This window comes from Sinocyclocheilus grahami, unplaced genomic scaffold (assembly GCF_001515645.1).
Source record: "Sinocyclocheilus grahami isolate Dianchi unplaced genomic scaffold, SAMN03320097.WGS_v1.1 scaffold111.1, whole genome shotgun sequence".
NCBI classification, from domain to species: Eukaryota; Metazoa; Chordata; class Actinopteri; order Cypriniformes; family Cyprinidae; genus Sinocyclocheilus; species Sinocyclocheilus grahami.
This window is the reverse complement of record NW_015505290.1, coordinates 1,084,375-1,104,316: the sequence shown is the minus strand read 5'-3', so window position 1 is coordinate 1,104,316 and position 19,942 is coordinate 1,084,375. Positions and strand designations below refer to the sequence as shown.

At 38.3% G+C, this 19,942-nt stretch overlaps 2 protein-coding genes across 5 annotated transcripts; both read left to right on the top strand.

Moving 5' to 3' along the window:
- Positions 1–765: 765 nt before the first annotated feature.
- Positions 766–4,255, top strand: snapc1a (small nuclear RNA activating complex, polypeptide 1a). The gene is made up of 11 exons (XM_016277393.1): positions 766–881; positions 962–1,100; positions 2,094–2,253; positions 2,369–2,509; positions 2,603–2,704; positions 2,831–2,971; positions 3,082–3,129; positions 3,380–3,442; positions 3,684–3,816; positions 3,937–3,996; positions 4,061–4,255. The coding sequence occupies exons 1-11, from the start codon at positions 872–874 to the stop codon at positions 4,108–4,110; spliced, it is 1,047 nt and encodes a 348-aa protein (XP_016132879.1). The 5' UTR covers positions 766–871; the 3' UTR covers positions 4,111–4,255.
- Positions 4,256–5,509: 1,254 nt separating this feature from the next.
- Positions 5,510–19,930, top strand: LOC107589063 (sphingosine-1-phosphate phosphatase 1-like). Of its 4 annotated transcripts, XM_016277390.1 has the most exons (5): positions 7,616–7,675; positions 7,913–9,303; positions 13,754–13,843; positions 17,771–18,354; positions 18,672–19,930. In XM_016277390.1, exons 2-4 carry the CDS (start codon positions 8,623–8,625, stop codon positions 18,320–18,322), a joined length of 1,323 nt encoding a protein of 440 aa, XP_016132876.1. In that variant the 5' UTR covers positions 7,616–7,675; positions 7,913–8,622; the 3' UTR covers positions 18,323–18,354; positions 18,672–19,930. The 4 variants fall into 4 exon arrangements, with proteins under 4 accessions (XP_016132878.1, XP_016132876.1, XP_016132875.1 ...); XM_016277389.1 differs by having other exon boundaries at positions 17,771–19,930; XM_016277392.1 differs by lacking the exons at positions 7,616–7,675; positions 7,913–9,303 and adding an exon at positions 5,510–6,976 and having other exon boundaries at positions 17,771–19,930.
- Positions 19,931–19,942: the final 12 nt, after the last annotated feature.

The following is a 19,942-nucleotide window of genomic DNA, read 5'->3' as shown; positions in this document are numbered from 1 at the left end:
CACGTTTTCCTACCCAATTTTTTCCAGTCAACTTTACATTTAATATGCTTTGATACAGCACTCTTTGAACAGCCACCCCTTTCAGTAATGACCTTCTGTGACATACCTTCTTTGTGGAGGGTGTCAATGATTGTCTTCTGGACCATTGCCATGTCAGAATTCTTCCCCATTATTGTGGTTTCAAAGAACAAGAGATACCCGGAATTTGAAATCAAATGTAAATATTCTAATATTTTAAGATCCTGGATCTTTGACTTTCTCTAATCATCTCTAATCATCAAAATTTTAAAAAATGTATCTAGAATATATGAAAGTATCACTTTTTGAAATAAGTTACACAAAAAATAACTTTTTCTTTTTGAGATGCACCTGTACTATTATAAATAAATTATAATATATACTGTTTTCTATTCCTATTCTGACAACAGGGGGCAGTACCTCCATACACACAAACATTTGCATTAATAAGTCATCTGAACACACAATTTTATTTTCATTCACATCTTTATTTCATCAACTAATTCCATCTTCAAGTGGACAAAAATAATACTGTGCAATGTACACTGCATACAGAACGTGCAACATATACATTGTACAACAGTAAACATTTTAATTATCAGTATGCATAATGCAACACTGCTGTTAAATGACTCCAACATGTGCATGTTTAATTCCATGAGTGTATTTTTATATGAATGTTTTTATATCAATATATTTAGCAGATACAGGTTTTGGGCACGTTACACGCGCGCTCACACACACACACAACACCTGCTAGTTGGTTAAATCAGCACGCGCGCAGGTGCACAGGCAATTACCATTCAAAGTGCGATAGAGGACTGTACGCAGAAAAGATAGAGGCCTTGAGGTGATGTCGCGGAGTAAGTTACTGTAAATATTATTTTAGATATGTTTGCTTGACATCAGGGCTGGGTTCTCATGTGAGTGTGTCGTCGGATAGAGAAGCTGTGTGAATATTACTGGGCTCCGTTGAAAAGCGACTGTGAGGAGCTTCTGGGCCGCTTCCAGCAAACCGAGTCGGTTCGGTATGAGGAGTTTTCTGCTATCTGGAGGGAGATGGACTTCTCTGGTGTGTTTTTGTAAGTAACACTTTTACATCGTTGCACTACTACAGTAATAGTAGTTGGGGGAATTAAAAATATTTTATTGCTTATAAATAGGCTACCGGCTTATCAGACGTGCAATAGTATATTTGAATTTAGTCACTTCACATAGATTCCTCAGTAGTCATCTGTACAGGTACAGGTGATGGTTTTAAGATGTTTGCCACACTTAATAGTTTTCCCCAAAATGAAAGTTGTCATTTACAAAAACGTATGATGCTGTTGTTGTTCTGTTTTATAATTTTTTCCCCCCCACAAAGGAGAATTTAGCATATAATTACTTTTTTCATAGAAACCCAGACGGTCATATAATCGCTTTGTCAGAGGAACAGGGACGGTTCACCCAAAAATGAATATTCTGTCATCATTTACTAACCCTCACATAATTTCAAACCTGTATGGCTTTCTTTCTCTTGTGAAACACAAATTAAGATATTTAGAAGAATGTTGATTGCACTGCCCATTTCATTTAAAGAAAATAAAACACCGAGTTAGTTCTCAAAATATCTTTTATGTTCAACAGAGGCATGAAAGCCATAAAGGTTTGGAACGACATGAGGGCAAATAAATGATGACAGAATTTTCAGCTTTGGCTGAGCTATAGTCAGTATGCTGAACTGTAAAACTAGATCGGGCTGATTCTGTCTGCAGTACTTGAGTTTAGTTACTCTTACTGATTTGGCATAAGTGAAGTCACTTGTCATTGGAATATTTTGGGGAGCTTTTTTTTTCATTTTTGGAGCTTGAAAGTCACACTTCCCATTCACTTTTATTGTATGCAAAAGAGCAGCACAGACATTCTGCACAATACCTTTTATTAAAAAAAAAAAAACTTTTTTTAAACGTTTTAACATTTTTATGGTTTTCTCATAAAGTTAACATGAAGCATGTGTTTTTGGAGCTTTAGTGTAAATTACGGTTTTATATGAGTCTTGTATTTCAATTGCTCTCATCTCTTTTTCCCAACAGTGGCACTCAGTCTGACCATGAGAAGAGATACTTCACGCGGCTTATATTCACCATAGCCTACAGATACATTCTGCCCCCATACAGTTTTCAGATTCGGGTGGGAGGCCTGTATATGATCTACGGCATTTACAATACACAACTTATTTGGCCTAAGGAAAAGGTGGTCGGTTTCTGTATTCTCACTCTCTTTTCAATCGAGACCAATGATTCAGGTTTTCCCACAAATTGTTTCTAAATATGATAAACATAAAGTTGAGTGTGTCTGATTTACTTAGATCAGGATTGCTCTGAAGGACTGGTACGATGTGCAGAAGCTTATCGCGGATGCAAAAAGTTGCCAGCATTTGGATGTTGTTTACGTCTTTAAAAGGCTTTTGTCATCTAAGGCCTTTTGTTTCACTGCCATGCCCCAAAAGGTCAGCAGATTCTACCTCTACTATTGTGTTTTGAGGTGAAGGGCTATATCTTCCAAAAGCATGTAAAAGGCTCCTAATGTGACTGACTTGCAGCTGACATTTGAAGCGAGAGAACGCGTTCAGCATAATGTGAATGAAGAGTTTCGGGACCACAAGAACAGAGTGACCGAACTCGCTTCCATTGAAATGCTAGAAGTGAGTATTTACTATAGCAAAATGTTTTTATTGTGAAATTTATTATCTGTTTTAAACAGTTCTCACTGCATAATGTCTCTTGAAATCTAGATAATTTGAAATTAATGGATTTATTTTTTATTGCAGGAGATTGCAAATATGCATGGTCATTATGAGAGGCTAAAGAAATCGTCAGTGCCACCATCATCTGGAGTGACGCTGCTTAACCTGACATGTTTAGTTCAGAAATGTGCTTTTGAGTACCAACAGTGGCAGGACAAAATTGCAGTAAGTTGATGAACTGTAGTACTATGCATTGACTATTTTTTTCAGCTCTTTTCAGTTTGTATGACTTTGTCTTACTAGTGTGCATTATTCATAATTACATTTGTACTCAGGCTGAAAAGGAGAAAAACTCAAAGAAGGAAACCACTCAGAAATCTGAGGTGCGTTAAACCCCACCAGAAACTTTCCACAGTAAAATATGGAAACTTGTTTCCGCCATGGGATTAATTTTTTTTTTACTTTTCCTCTCACAATTCTGCCCTTTTCCCTCTCAGTTCTGAATTTGACCCCCCCCCCCCTTGTTACAATTCAGACTTTTTTTCCCCACTTGAAACAAGCTTTCATAGTAAAGAAATTTCATATGGTTATAGCGTCTGAATTTAATAAAGACTACTGCCGTTGTTTCTGCAGTCCTCCAGTAGAGCTGTCATGCTTGCTACCATCAAGTCCAAATCATATGGTCATGTGTCAAAGGTTTGAAATTCTTGCAACAAATGCTGCTATGCTTGTTGCTTAAGTTCTGTAAACATGGTTTACATAGTGGGTTCAGTATTTGAGGATGGTACTTAAAGTAATTGCTCTGTTTAAGATAATTTTTAGGATACAGATGTTTATCATCTGCATACATTTATACCTACATACAGTTACCTCTTTGAAAAAACTCATGCCGAAAATGGTTTGTTTTATCCCTTCACATGTCCCACATGGTGTTAAGGGAACGAAATCTAGGCACCACAGACAGGTTGAGATGGTCACATCAGGCTCTGGGACCGATCAAGCCCTGTTTAGTCAGAAAAAGAGACATCCATCCCTCAGGACCAGAACCTGGCAAAACTTCGGCAAACCAAGTCAGAATTGGCTAAACCCCTCTTTTAGACACAAAACAACTTTTGAGAACAATGATAGTTCAAATTATGGGTCAGAAGTTTGTGCTGGTGTGATGTTTTGTTTTCACTTTTGTCTTAAAGGTGAGCCAGAACAAACACAGGAATGGCTTCTGAGTGTGATGGAGGAAGACAAGAATGCCTGTAAGTGTATAGTTCCATTAATCAAAAAATAAATAAATAAAATTTAACTTTTTTTTCCTTTCAGTGAAACGTAAAGACATTAGAAGATTCAAGTGGAGAAATAATTGGCTCTGAACAGAGTCGTTAATTTATGTATCGGTTGACCTTGCGTTATGTATTCCACAGTGCTTTATTTCATAATATGAACACTTGAATGTGAAAGCATTGGTTATGTTTTGGTTTGGACACAAATAAATAATAAAAGGAGATCCTACCGTCCTGCTGTTGGGTTTCTAGTTTGATTCTGCTTTTAGGCTGTTACATTTTTCATATAGGGAATGCTTAGATTTTTAGATTTTAGCAAATGGCTGCAATATAACAAAGAGTGAAAAATTTAAGGGGGTCTGAATACTTTCCGTACCGACTGTAGGTAAAATAATTAAAAAAAAAAACTCCCCAAATTTAGGTTAAGGGTTTTTGTGTTTTCAGAAAGCATTAGTGGTACATTGCTTCGGTCAAATCAATTAATTTAATTGAATTAAAAAATAAAACTAATATAATGATGAATTATAATAAATAATAAATCAAAAATAAAATGATAAATGCCACCAGAAAATGAAAAACCATGCAAAGTCTCCCTCTAGTGGAGAAATGTTTACAATGTCACGGAGTTATTTAGCAAATGGCTGCAATATAACAAAGAGTGAAAAATTTAAGGGGGTCTGAATACTTTCCGTACCGACTGTAGGTAAAATAAAAAAAAAAAAAAACTCCCCAAATTTAGGTTAAGGGTTTTTGTGTTTTCAGAAAGCATTAGTGGTACATTGCTTCGTTCAAATCAATTAATTTAATTGAATTAAAAAATAAAACTAATATAATGATGAATTATAATAAATAATAAATCAAAAATAAAATGATAAATGCCACCAGAAAATGAAAAGCCATGCAAAGTCTCCCTCTAGTGGAGAAATGTTTACAATGCCACTGAGTTATGACGCGCTCCACGGATTCGTCTCCCTTTGTCGATACCTACAGGATCCCTGCCATGTCGCCAGATTCCAGCAGCTCTGCGGCGTCCGCGGGACGTTTCCTAAAAAACCGGCCGAGGCTGGCGAGACGCTTGGGGTCAACGGTGCTTGCGTGGGGCAATGCGCGGCGGGTGGAGACTCAGCACACGGACTTCCGGGCCAAAGGCTGAGAAAAAGTTTAAATGCTGTTGAAAATGTTGAACAGGACGAATGTTCCGCTAACGGACCCTCGGGGCGAGACGCGGAGAGGGACTCCAAAGGCACGGTGAAGCCGTTACGCCACGTTAAAAGATAGACTATAACAATCTTTAAACATTTCATGTCATGAGGTATTTTTTGAGACAACTCATGCTCAACTCTACTCATGAGCCATAAAGTTGGCATCATTTTTATGCTATATTCATTTTTATGTTTATGAATCATTTTCTTTAAAAAAAAAACTTATTTTTAACATTTACAAAATTGTACAATTGCACAGGTTAACATTTTTACAATAATTACCAAAATACTTAGTTTACCTTTAGGGGGCGCTCGACTGCTTACTCAACTGAAAACTCAACTGAGTCGCATAAACCTCGTGAGGTTTTGTCTTGGAGACATATTATCAAACGTATGACTTCGTTATTTCCCAGCATTTGTGCATTTTTTCGCACAAACAGAAATACTCAGCAATCTCTTTGAAATTATTATGATTTTTTTTTTTATAAATTCCCATCCACTACTTTAATGACTGATTGGTGAAGCCTAACCAGCGCGGAGAAAAGTAACAGTTAACACGTGAACTCGACATCAACGAGCTGCTTCAGAAGCGTCCTGTATGATCATTTACACTTGAAAAACGGTAATAGCCATTGAATATACTATGCAGAGTGAATAACTAATGAAGATTTAATTTTCGATCTCATCATTCTTGATAAAGCGCTAAGCTCCGCACATTTTCTGATCCTCCTGTTTCATGCTAGTTACTATAACGTTATTTCATTAGTGAATATTACATTTTTTTCCCAGCAGACCATAATTGAGAAAGACCGGGACCTACTGTGCGTCACTACCAGTGCTCGTCCCCGCCTTCAGCTACGTACCTCATAATAACGGAAGGGTACTTCCTAGCTCCCAGTCAAATAGCCACTCTACTTTACCACTGTCTCCTGCGCTTTGAAGACTCGAAGATTGTATAGCTATGCGCCGTGCAATATAACCAGCCATTATTCAGTGCAGCTTTGCACGCGCTGGTGTTTACAGCCTCTCGTGAGCAGCGCGTGGGATACTGATTCAGCCCTTTCGCTTTCACCATGGCAAGCGACGCGCTCCACGGATTCGTCTCCCTTTGTCGATACCTACAGGATCCCTGCCATGTCGCCAGATTCCAGCAGCTCTGCGGCGTCCGCGGGACGTTTCCTAAAAAACCGGCCGAGGCTGGCGAGACGCTTGGGGTCAACGGTGCTTGCGTGGGGCAATGCGCGGCGGGTGGAGACTCAGCACACGGACTTCCGGGCCAAAGGCTGAGAAAAAGTTTAAATGCTGTTGAAAATGTTGAACAGGACGAATGTTCCGCTAACGGACCCTCGGGGCGAGACGCGGAGAGGGACTCCAAAGGCACGGTGAAGCCGTTACGCAGGAACTCATTGACCGGTGATGTTGGCCAAGAGTTCATCATCGAGAACAGGTTTCTCTTCTATCTCTTCACCGTCGGCACCGAGCTGGGCAACGAGATGTTCTTCATCGTGTTCTTCCCCTTCTTGATGTGGAACGTCGACCCCTATGTGAGCCGGCAGCTGATCGTGGTGTGGGCCTGGGTGCTGTTCCTCGGCCAGTCCACGAAAGATGTGGTCCGCTGGACCCGTCCCGCCTCTCCTCCTGTGGTCAAAGTGGAGGTGTTCTACAACACGGAGTACAGCATGCCCTCCACACACGCCATGACCGGCACCGCGCTGCCCTTCTGTCTGTTCCTGCTCACATGCAGCCGGTGGCAGGTATGATGCACTCTTGAGCTGTTTCACACACAAAACCAATCGATAATCGTACCCACGTGAGACAAGTTGACAGTATTCCGTTGGTCCGTTCTTAGCAATCTGTTTTTTTCCCTGAACTAACAAGCATTTTTTATATTACGAGCTATAATGCATTAGCACTTATTGATCAGTATCTTTTCAATTAGCCAGTAGCACTCAACTCATTAAATACTAGTACCTATTCCTTAACTATTAGTCACTGTTCAAAGAGTGAGAAGTAGCAAAGTTAGTTGATGCCTTAACCTACATGACCTACATTTGTTGCAGTGTTTATTAATCTTTGTTAAATTTGTTGAAAATTGTTTACAACTGTAAGGTCTTGCTTTAAGGTACTTATGAAGTTTCAATCTGATACTGCTAGACACACGTTAAAAGATAGACTATAACAATCTTTAAACATTTCATGTCATGAGGTATTTTTTCAGACAAAGGATCATCTACTCATGAGCCATAAAGTTGGCATCATTTTTATGCTATATTCATTTTTATGTTTATGAATCATTTTCTTTAAAAAAAAACTTATTTTTAACATTTATAAAATTGTACAATTGCACAGGTTAACATTTTTACACTAATTACCAAAATACTTAGTTTACCTTTAGGGGGCGCTCGACTGCTTACTCAACTGAAAACTCAACTGAGTCGCATAAACCTCGTGAGGTTTTGTCTTGGTCTACTCATGAGCCATAAAGTTGGCATCATTTTTATGCTATATTCATTTTTATGTTTATGAATCATTTTCTTTAAAAAAAAAACTTATTTTTAACATTTACAAAATTGTACAATTGCACAGGTTAACATTTTTACAATAATTACCAAAATACTTAGTTTACCTTTAGGGGGCGCTCGACTGCTTACTCAACTGAAAACTCAACTGAGTCGCATAAACCTCGTGAGGTTTTGTCTTGGAGACATATTATCAAACGTATGACTTCGTTATTTCCCAGCATTTGTGCATTTTTTCGCACAAACAGAAATACTCAGCAATCTCTTTGAAATTATTATGATTTTTTTTTTTATAAATTCCCATCCACTACTTTAATGACTGATTGGTGAAGCCTAACCAGCGCGGAGAAAAGTAACAGTTAACACGTGAACTCGACATCAACGAGCTGCTTCAGAAGCGTCCTGTATGATCATTTACACTTGAAAAACGGTAATAGCCATTGAATATACTATGCAGAGTGAATAACTAATGAAGATTTAATTTTCGATCTCATCATTCTTGATAAAGCGCTAAGCTCCGCACATTTTCTGATCCTCCTGTTTCATGCTAGTTACTATAACGTTATTTCATTAGTGAATATTACATTTTTTTCCCAGCAGACCATAATTGAGAAAGACCGGGACCTACTGTGCGTCACTACCAGTGCTCGTCCCCGCCTTCAGCTACGTACCTCATAATAACGGAAGGGTACTTCCTAGCTCCCAGTCAAATAGCCACTCTACTTTACCACTGTCTCCTGCGCTTTGAAGACTCGAAGATTGTATAGCTATGCGCCGTGCAATATAACCAGCCATTATTCAGTGCAGCTTTGCACGCGCTGGTGTTTACAGCCTCTCGTGAGCAGCGCGTGGGATACTGATTCAGCCCTTTCGCTTTCACCATGGCAAGCGACGCGCTCCACGGATTCGTCTCCCTTTGTCGATACCTACAGGATCCCTGCCATGTCGCCAGATTCCAGCAGCTCTGCGGCGTCCGCGGGACGTTTCCTAAAAAACCGGCCGAGGCTGGCGAGACGCTTGGGGTCAACGGTGCTTGCGTGGGGCAATGCGCGGCTGGTGGAGACTCAGCACACGGACTTCCGGGCCAAAGGCTGAGAAAAAGTTTAAATGCTGTTGAAAATGTTGAACAGGACGAATGTTCCGCTAACGGACCCTCGGGGCGAGACGCGGAGAGGGACTCCAAAGGCACGGTGAAGCCGTTACGGAGGAACTCATTGACCGGTGATGTTGGCCAAGAGTTCATCATCGAGAACAGGTTTCTCTTCTATCTCTTCACCGTCGGCACCGAGCTGGGCAACGAGATGTTCTTCATCGTGTTCTTCCCCTTCTTGATGTGGAACGTCGACCCCTATGTGAGCCGGCAGCTGATCGTGGTGTGGGCCTGGGTGCTGTTCCTCGGCCAGTCCACGAAAGATGTGGTCCGCTGGACCCGTCCCGCCTCTCCTCCTGTGGTCAAAGTGGAGGTGTTCTACAACACGGAGTACAGCATGCCCTCCACACACGCCATGACCGGCACCGCGCTGCCCTTCTGTCTGTTCCTGCTCACATGCAGCCGGTGGCAGGTATGCCTCCGCACTCTTGCTCTGTTTCCACACACAAAACCAATCGATAGCCAAGCAAACAAACAATTAATCCCTTAAACAAACCAAAATCAATTTCTCCTACAAAGAAATGAAATTAATTAAAAAGAAAACTAAAACGATTGAAATGAACTAGCCCAATTATTAAGTGTGGCCTTAGCCATCACAACAACTGTTTATTGGGTTACATTATTTTAAGGTGTCCTTGTTACAGTGCAATTATAAATTTAAGTACTGAGTAATATTAATTAGCTACATGTACTTACTATATGGTTAGGGGTTAGGATTAGGGTTACTTGCGTGTAATTATGCATAATTTAGTGTTATTATTATAGTTAGTACATGTAACGTGTAACAAGGACACCTTAAAATAAAGTGTTACCATTTATTGCTATGTTAGCCCTGGTCCTTTAAGTTATATTAACGAATACAGCTACTAGTAATGTATTAGTAAAGAAATTCTTACATTTTTGTTCGTTAACTAATGTAGTTAGTTACCAGTGTTACCAAATTTGGCCATTGAATTTTGTGGATCTGTAGATATCATCTAGTTGTATTCCAGTTGCTATTACCTATTCCTGTTCGACTAGTAATTTACATTTATGTACTAGTACTTATTTCTAGTTACTTGTAACTGTTCCAACATATAGTTACTAAGATCTATTCCAGTTTTTCTAGTGGCAACTGAATAGACACTTTATTAGAAACTAGTATATAGTTCAATCAAAATGTAATTGTAAGCAAACTAATATGATTTAATTAAATGATGAAGTAGCCATTCTATTTTTTTAAAGATTTATATTTGCTGTTTTTTGCCTTTATTGCTATAGGACAGTGTAGATGAGACGGGAAGCGAAGTGGGAGAGAGAGAGAGAGGGGGACAGGATCAGGAAAGGTCCTTGAGTCAGGGTTCGAACTTGGGACACCCTTAGCGCAACGGCGCTTCAAGTTGGCGCGTTACCCACAAGACTATTGAAATTCTGACTAGTCTTTACGTATGACATGTAAAAAGTAATTGTATGTAAGTACAGATATAGTGCAGGGGTGTTGAAATATAACGGCAAAAATTGTAATACATGAACCACAGATTCCCACATTGCAATTTGCAATGATGCTGTCCCAGCAAACATGCAACCAATGGCAATGGAATAATTACTTGTCACTATTGGGACAGCAAGTAGTAGTAAACGAAGCAGTGCCAGTAACTAACCGAATGGTTACTGTAGTGGAAAGGGCTACTCTATGCTTTACATTTTGCCGTACTAATAATAAAATAAGTGCTAGTATTGTAGAAAAAGATACAAGTTAGGTTAAACTTGTTAAGGCTTGCTGTGCTGTATTGGGTGTGCTGTATTCATTCTGAACATCTGTCCTCATTATCAAAACAACCTACCTTTAGCATTTCGGTGGTTATGCATAAGCAAGCTAATAATATCCTGATGCCCAGCCTTTGAAGATTTAATTGTTTACCTAGATGTATCATTTATTTAAAGCAAATTCCTTTACAAAGTGTTATTAAAGAATGCTCCATAATGCACTGATGGTTAAATAATTATGTTGTTTGTTAATTAGTTAAGTTGTGAACCTGTCAGTACAGGGGTTTGGGATAAGGATGTGTTCTGGCGTCATGCTTCACCTGCTCGTAGCATAAGAGTTGCGTAATGATCTCATTCCAAAAAGATTTCCTGCTTTCATTGATTTTGTTGTTTTATTTATTTTAAGTTATCTTTGTTTTAATGTCCTAATGAAGAAAGTTCTGTTACCATTTATTTTCAAAGAAACAACAGAATACTTTGCCTGAGTCAAGATCTCATTGACTGCATTAACTACTCTTAACATTTAACAGGCAAGAATGTAAAGGTTTTGTATTTTCTATATACATATATGATAGTTCATTTAGCTATTTAAACTGTTTAAAGATTAAGGTACCTTTAGTCTCTCCATTATGAAGCACTGTCTACTTGTATGCATCATATTTAATCAAACATAATAATATTTGAGGCTTATTCTTAATGCTTTGTTCTCAAAACCTACTTGAAGGATGACTAGGACTTGCAGCATCAGAAAGTACTGAAATAAGCTGTTTCTCTTTAGGGGAAGTGATATGTTTTTAGTTTCTATACTAATTCACTTAATTTGCCAGTGCTGTTCATCCAGTTCAGTGTTGACATGCTAGAATTATTGCCCTTCCTTTAAAAGGGCATTATTCCACTGGTGCTCAAATATTGATTTTCAGATCTCAAAAGTCATCTGTCCTTAGTCTGTTGCATCCATTGGAAAATAGTTTTACTTTTCCATATTATTGTAGAACTAACTCATCTGGAAATCAAGGTTCCTAGTAAATGCATTTCCAGACAGGACATTCATCTCAATAGTATTTTAAAAAATTTTTTGCAAAATATGCAGGTTTTGTTTCTTAAGCACTAAAGGTTTATGCAGTGCACTGTATTATTCATAAATATGGATTTCTCTGCTGGGTTATCTGAATCATATGCTTGTTGGTGTCAAAAATCATTACTTTGAACAACAATTAGCATATAGCCAGAAGAAGTTGTGCTATTGCTTATGCTGATAACTCTTTTTGATACACCCATTATATACAACAGGGATCTGATCTAGTTCTGTAGAAAGCTTTTCTTAGTCTTCTGCTTTTGACAGATTCTCATGAAAAACTGCCGGGAAAAAATGAATAAGAATGAAGTCCGTTCTTCTTAATTTTTTCCCTTGCAGTTTTTTTTTGAAGTCAGCAGAAACTGACTGATAATGTGCCATGTACCTGCTGAAGACTGAAAGTCTTATCCAGCTGTTTGTGCAGAAAATGGAACTCAGTCCCTATAGTTTATTTTCTTGCTTTCATATCCTCTTAAATTTAGCTGGAAACTAGGAACAATAGCCTCAAACATGTTTCCTCTTCTTTCGCCATTGCTCTGGCCACTTGATTTTCTGCCGATGATTTATTCAAACAAGCCTACAGATTGGAGAATTAAGAACTAGCAGCTTTGTTTTCACGTATGAAGATTTTTTTCAGGGAAACTGAAAATTTGCATCAACGCTTTATTTTGGAAGTTGCTGGAAAACCAGTGAGGTCAAGTCAGCTCAAATTTTTTAACTTACACACGTAGTCAATGTTGATGGGATTGTGGGAGGTACTGGTATATTGCCCAGACTACTGGAGTGAATAAATGCATGAGCACATAAGGAAAGTTCAACTGAATGCCAAAAATGAACCGATCTGTTGTCTGAATGATGAGAAATCCAGAGGCATTTCTGCAGATCAGCAGCTTCTTCGATCCACGTCTCTTGCAACTGCCCTTGGTCTGCCTCTAAAGTATTAGAGTATGTTCAGGAATTCATCAAACATATATACAATAATGAACATTAACAGTGTGCCTGGTGGTCTCAGTCCTTGATGGACTTGTAAGGCATTCTGGCCCACTCTGTCCTGATTCTGTTGCTTAATGTGTGGTTGATCATTATGTGTATTGTAAGTTATATTGTATGGTTTTTAGTCCTGCTGTAAGCGGTTGGTTCAGCCTTCTCTTTGGTATGAAAAACACTACATTCTTGGATACCACTTGACTAAATATTGGATTATGATATACTTATATCAGTTTTGGGTCGGTAAGATTTAGAAATGTCTCTTATGCTCACCAAGGCTGCATTTTTTTTAAATAGTAGAAACAGTAATATTGTGAAATATTACTACAATTTAAACTGACTTTCTCTATTTTAAAATGTAATTTATTTTGCTGATGTCTAAGCTGAATTTTCAGCTTCATTACTCTAGCCTTCAGTGACACATGATCCTTCAGAAATTATTCTAATATGCTGATTTTCTGCTCAAGAGATTCATCAATGTTGAAAACAGCTGTGCTGCTTAATATTTTCTCTTTCATCTTTGCTGAATTAAAGTATTTGTCTTTAAAAAAGCTTAATGACCCACAGCTTTTAAACAGTAGTGTACATTATTTGAAATTTGAATTGGATAATTTATTTTTATTATTTTATAAAATAATATTTTGGGTTTTGTGGTTTGTAAATTTCAATCATGTGTTTTAGTTCAAGTTGTAGTAATGTTATGTTTTTTTGTCATTTCAGTGTTTATTTTCTCTTGTAGAGAAAATGTCTGTATAGAATTTAATAATTGTATTTAATTGTATTTCAGTTATTTTAGTACATCAGCTTAAAAAAAGTAATAATAACAACATGTACTATATATATGTATATATATACTATATATATATATGTATATATATACTATATATATATATATATATATATTATTTTATTTAAGTTATGGTTTATTTTACCAACAGTTTTTTTATGGTGTTGGTTTTAATTTATAACCTTGGTTTTTATTGATTTTAAGAATTGACTTTACTGTCTATTGAACTGCAGTTCCTCACAAGTCTTTCCTCTGTGTGTTCAACAGTACCCGTTCATGTTTGGACTGAGCATCGCTCTGTTCTGGAGTGTCCTTGTGTGCATCAGCAGGATTTATATGGGCATGCACTCTGTCCTGGTGAGTAACATTTTCATCACATTTAATCATTCTTTCCTATTGCCTTAAATCAATGGATCATCAAATAGGTTTTGGAACAACATGAGGTGAGTAAATGATGATAAATTATTTCATTTTTGGATGTACGAACCCTTTAATAAGCATGATCATTTCAGTCTGTTGCACTTGTAGCTGTGTATAATGGTTATTCAGAGCATATTAATATGTTTTATGCAGTTCAGGCACCTTCAGCTTTCCACAGCACAGCTTTCAAAGTTGAGGAACTTTTCAGTTCTCGCTTTGCAGCTTCGTGACTAAGATTTTGGGAGCAGTTCAAGAAGAAGCCTAATATATGCTGCTTTAGTCTTTTGCAACCCTCTCCTGTCAGTAACGAAACAAATCAGTGAGTCATCACGGCTGACTCAGTATCTTCTGATCTTCTAATGCTCATCTGTTTTGATTTTCCTCACAGAAGATCTCTGATTGGATAATTGCTTCCCCTGGGCTTGTATGAGCCAGTGGTGATCATTTCCATTTTTATGTGTTGAGCAGACAGAGGCCAATAGACAGTTTGAAACACAAGCTTTGCGTTAGTCATCAAGATCGACATGTTGTGTGTTAGTCATCAGTGCTGAAGGTTGCACATGTAGTAACAATTACCATTGACTTCTTACACCTGTTATTTTTCTGCAGAGGCTGTGTCTCTTTATCTGTTTAAATGCTGTTGGTGGGAGCAGACAGATTTAGAAAGCAGATGCTGGTTGCCTAGGTGATGGGAACCTTGTTATTTTAATGCTGTGCTCTCGATGATGGTGGCTGAATCATCTTTGTGGAAATCTGCACACCCAATGATTTAGGAAGTCTAGATCATGCTGTGTGTGAATGTTGCGGGTACACAAATCTGTGGACCAGGGCTCAACATTGTATGGTCACTTGTCCTATGGGGCCAGTCCGCTGTCGCCACTATATCTTATGTGGTTCATTGACCACATGACATTTTTTTTTTAATGGATGTTATTGCAAATTGTGCTTATGTAAGTATGCCAAGGTAAAGTTGTTTGTGGTTTTCTAAATGTTTAATGTCTAAATGTTTAAAAAAAAAAATTTATTGAATTACTTTAATAGCAATTAATCACATATATAATTTTTTTTTTTTTAGTTGTTGGTTGTACTCATGCAGAGGGACGTCTTTGGTGGTTGCATTATATCTCACTTTTTTCAGCATCTTGTTTTCATGCCATTACAAACCAATAATACTTTTGTTTATCTTCAAAATACAAATTAAGCTATTTTTAATGAAACCTGAGAAACCTCATTAAATATGACGAGCTCAACTGTACTTGTTGCACAAGAACAAAACTCATCAGTTCTTGTGGAAGCTCAAAAATATGTTTGCCTGATACGGGAGAACCAATGAGGTTTATTAAACTATCCCGTTTTTATGTCTGTTTAAAATGTTATATAGGGCGAATTCGGGTGAAGTTGGACACACTGGGAAAAAATGTTCCACTTATCCTGAATTAAGCCTAAATAATAAAATATTTTATTATTAATATACTAAACAGTATGTTAGAAACATGAAATTGATAATGTGCTAAAAATATTACTTATTTGTGTGAAAATGTTGGCAAGGCATGTAAAAATATGAACTAGTGGACCTAAAATATCTAAACTAGTCTTCATAGAAATGTTTCTAAAAATATTTATTATTTGTGTGAAAATGTTGGCAAGGCAAGTAACAATCTGAATTAGTGGACTAACTAAGCCAGTATAGAAAAAAATCCTTATTGTTGAGCCCCTCATGGACTGTTTGATAGCTTAGGGCCGAAGTGCCTGTGATCAGAGTGCTTTGGTAGAGAAGATTAAGAAAAAACGTCTCTTTGATCTTTCCAGCATCCATTCAACCCTCTAACTTAAAAAGACTTATATATAGAGGGAAGGACTAGAGCAGGAGTGCAGTGGGAATGTGTAAATGAGACACTGCTGGAAAGAATCAGAGACCTTTGGTTTGCAGTACATGGAGCAGCGTGTGTACATGTATAAAATAGACATGGACAGGTGGAACAGGCTACACATCTGTCAGATCTAAGTGAAGAGACAGGCTTCTTGTCGTGACTATGTGGATGGCTCATGATTAGGCATTTCCTTCTGCCGATTCTACAGGCTCCTTTGACCTTTTACCCATTTTAAAGTACATAACGGCATGAGTGTATCATATACAGACAATCAGATTGTAGTGTTCTCGTGAGGTGTCCAAAGTCAGGCTCTAATCTTCTGTTAACCTTATGTTACCTTATTATGTGCCTCACATAAGATTAGACGACGAGGGGGAAATGGATCATTTACTGAACTGCCTCATGCCTCTCCAGACACTTGTGACTTACTTTCTTCTGTGGAACAATAAAAATAATGTGAAGAATATTCTAGCCACTCTATATCATTTCCATATATTGAAACTGAGGCTGTCAAGCAAATATGAGGCAAAAGCACTCTAAAGGTGTCAACAAAGTGCTACAAATGTGAAATTATATTACAGTTTAAAACAATTGTTTTCTATTTGAATGTAATTTTAAATGCAATTCATTTTTGTGATGGCAAAGCTGAATTTTTAACAGCCATTACTCAACTCCTCAGTGTCACATGATTTTTTTTTAATCAATATTGACTGAAAACAGTTCTGCTGCTTAATTGTGATGCAAACAGCTAGGGCAGATCTCAAGATTTTCTGTAAATAATGAATGAATGATCAGTCTGTTCCTCACACAAAGCTATCGTATGACTTAAGATAGCCTGGAATACAACAGAAGAGTTACATAGACCACTTTTATGGTACCTTTGCATTCTTTTTTGAAGATCGTAAACCATTCGCTTTTTTTTTTTTTTTTTTTAAGCGTGAGCAGAAACTTCTTCAAACATTCACCTGTGTTCCATTGAAAAAAGGACATTGGTAATGATCATGAGGGCAAATAAAGACAAATAAAGTCTGAAGGAAGAATGTTACAAAACCAGTTCAAGGCTGCAGTGTTAGAAAAAGTGAGCTGGAAGCTCAGACTTTGAACATCTGGTGTCTGTGAAATCTAACGTAAAATGGAGAGATGCCCTGAACAATTTTTTTTGTGCCACACACAAAATAAGGCAGCTGAAGTGTATGTAAAACCTGCATAAATGACACCTCTTTATCAGATCTACATGCCATATTCTTCCAGCCTGTTCTCAAGTCAGTTTTGACATGTTATGGTAATCATGGCCTTACATTAGTGGACTCACTGTATAAGTACTGTACTTTCTCCCGAGAAAGGAGCTGTAAAAATATATTGAGATGGTTTTTGGTACCGCAAATATATATTCTTAAGGACATCAAAACCTAAAATAAAACTCCAGAAATGTGTACAATATGGGACCTTTAATAAATACATTGCAATGTTTTATTTCAGGGTGAATGTTTTGGTTCATTCTATACACAACTGGGCCCTGTTTCCATAATGACTCATACACTGTGTTTATACAGATCACTGATGCTTGAACAGCACCTTTCTCGTGCCAAGCAATACCTGTTTTCACTAACCTTCACATATTTGCCTGGCCAGTAGTGAATAAACAATGAGAATTTAAATGTCAGTTTGTCTAAAAATTGCTCCAAACCTTTAAGACTTTGGTTAATCTTTGAAACACAAATTAGGATATTTTTAAAGAAACCTGAGAGGTTTCTCTCCCTTCATTGAAAGTCCAGGTAACCAAAACGTATAGAAACAAAAAGGTCATGAAGGTGTTATAAAATGAGTCCATGTGAAACAACAAGTTACGGGACAGAAACCACTCAGGTTTCATAAAAAATATCTTCATTTGTTTTTCGAAGGTCTTATGTGTTTGGAATGATGTGAAGGTGACTAAATGATGACAGAATTCAGACTTTTTCAATCTAATAAGTTTGTTCCTTCATCTTCACAGGAGGTGATCACAGGCGTCCTCTACAGTATGCTCATCCTGGCGGTCCTTCAGCCCATGCTGCATGACATCGACATGTTCTACCTGTCCCACAGCTACGCCCCTCTGGTCGTCCTGCTTGTGCATGTTGGCTTCAGCTTGGTGGCCTTCTCGCTGGACGCATGGAGCACCTCCCGTGGCGACACGGCCCAAGCGTTGGCCACAGCTGCCGGAGCCGCGTTGGCATCCCGTCTGAACCGCCAACTGGGTCTGCAGCCAGATCCCCCCGAAGAAGCTCTCCCACTCACACTGCCCCTGATTGACGGGGCCTTACTGACTCGCTCCATCATGCGGCTCCTGGTAGGAGTGGCCGTGCTTCTAGCCGTCAGGGCTGCTATGAAGGCAGTGGCAATCCCACTGGCCTGCAGGATCTTCGGCGTGCCTTCGGATGATGTGCGGAAGGCTAGACAACACGCGCACGTGGAACTGGCGTACCGGTTTATGGTCTACGGCACAGTGGCCTACTGCTGCGTTTCCCTGGTGCCACTTCTCTTTGGCTTCCTTGGCTTGTCCTGAAGAAAATCCCTCCGTTTAACCTTGTTATGATCCGGTTTTAATCCTAGCTTAACCTATACATGACTTGGACTAGTGAAGGTCCACAGTTGTAGTCAAAACCAACAAACATTTGGTTGCAAACACATATGATGTTCATGATTTTGATCATTTCACCAGCCTTTCACTTGTTTTGTTTATAGATTTTATCGAACTGATGAATTTGAACAGGGTTTTTTGGCATTTGTTGCCATCGGTGGGCTGTTTTTCTTGAAAGTGAGTGCGTGTGATGTTATGATCTTCAGAGGGCCTCTTCAAAGCTTCTGACTCTTGAACAGTAATGTTTATAGCCATTCTCAAAAAGGTTTCAAATGTTTCCTGCATTTGTCTTCAGTGGATTTCCTTCAGCAGAATGACACCCACCCATTCCGGACCCTTGTGCTTTCTCTCGCTCAACAATACGCTGGATTGTTTCTCGCTGTATAGATTTTGGTTCAGTCTGAGGTCCTTCCTGTCTGTTTTCATCCTTCTGAAGCAAACTAACCTGAGTGAACACCCTTGTCAGACATTTGTATCCTTGTCGTGGTTTTCCCTCAAGGGCTCGTTCTCATAACATTTTGTAATTCTCTGTTCTTCCTAGGGCTTGTTTCTCTTCTCAGTGGGTCCATTCCAGACCAGTGCTATGGCCCTAAGGGTTCATTCAGTGGTTCAGGAAAGATGCTCTTAAATCTGAGAGGTGTAGAAAGTTGTTATCTAAAAACTGGTTGAGTTCACGCCTCACAATAAGCGGTAATGCATCGAGAGAATGAGGGGAGGGAACTTCCTGTCAGTATGAATGCTGTATACATGAACTTCCTGTGGATGTGTTACTCTGAAACCCAAGCTAGGAAAAGGCTGCTCTGAATATGAATGCAACATATCTTTAACATTGTCTTTGTCAATGTATTATTTTCAGAGTTTTTGGTGTATCACAGATTTGGAATGACATGAGGGTGAATAAATGTTTTTTTTTAGAGAGAACTATCACTTTTTTAACAGTTGGCTAAATTGAGATACTAAAATTTAGAGCTGTGGAGTGCTGCAGGAATTCTGCACGTCTCCATTCGACATCCATGTTGTTCCATAGTGTCATTAGTTTGAAGGAGATGCATTGAAATCTTTCTCCAGGAACACACTCAGTGTGACTTTATTTAATGAAATGATTAAAATTCCTTGCTTTGTCCACTTGACTGAATTCACTGCAGTTTTAACAATTTAAATACGATTATGGGCATGATAACATGGCTAAAGTAAATCCGACATGTATTTTCTGATTGTCAGTATTAACCTAGGTAGTTGATATGTTGTCTGTCTTTGAACTAGTACTGTTTTTTTTAGTGTGTTCAGTTTCACAAGGAAATGTTGTGAGGCCAGTCATAGAAGACAGATCTCTGATAAACATTCATTGCTCAGAAACCCCAGTGCCTTGCATCCTTATTTTTCAGGGCAACTTTATCCTCCAACTAGGCACAAGACACCACAGCTGTCTTTCTGTAAACAGTTTTGATGGTGCAAATATTGTCACGCATCCATGTTTATTTGAAAAACTCATTGTTTATGTAATTGAAGGCTTTTCTTTTAACTCACCCTCCCCCCCCCCCCTCC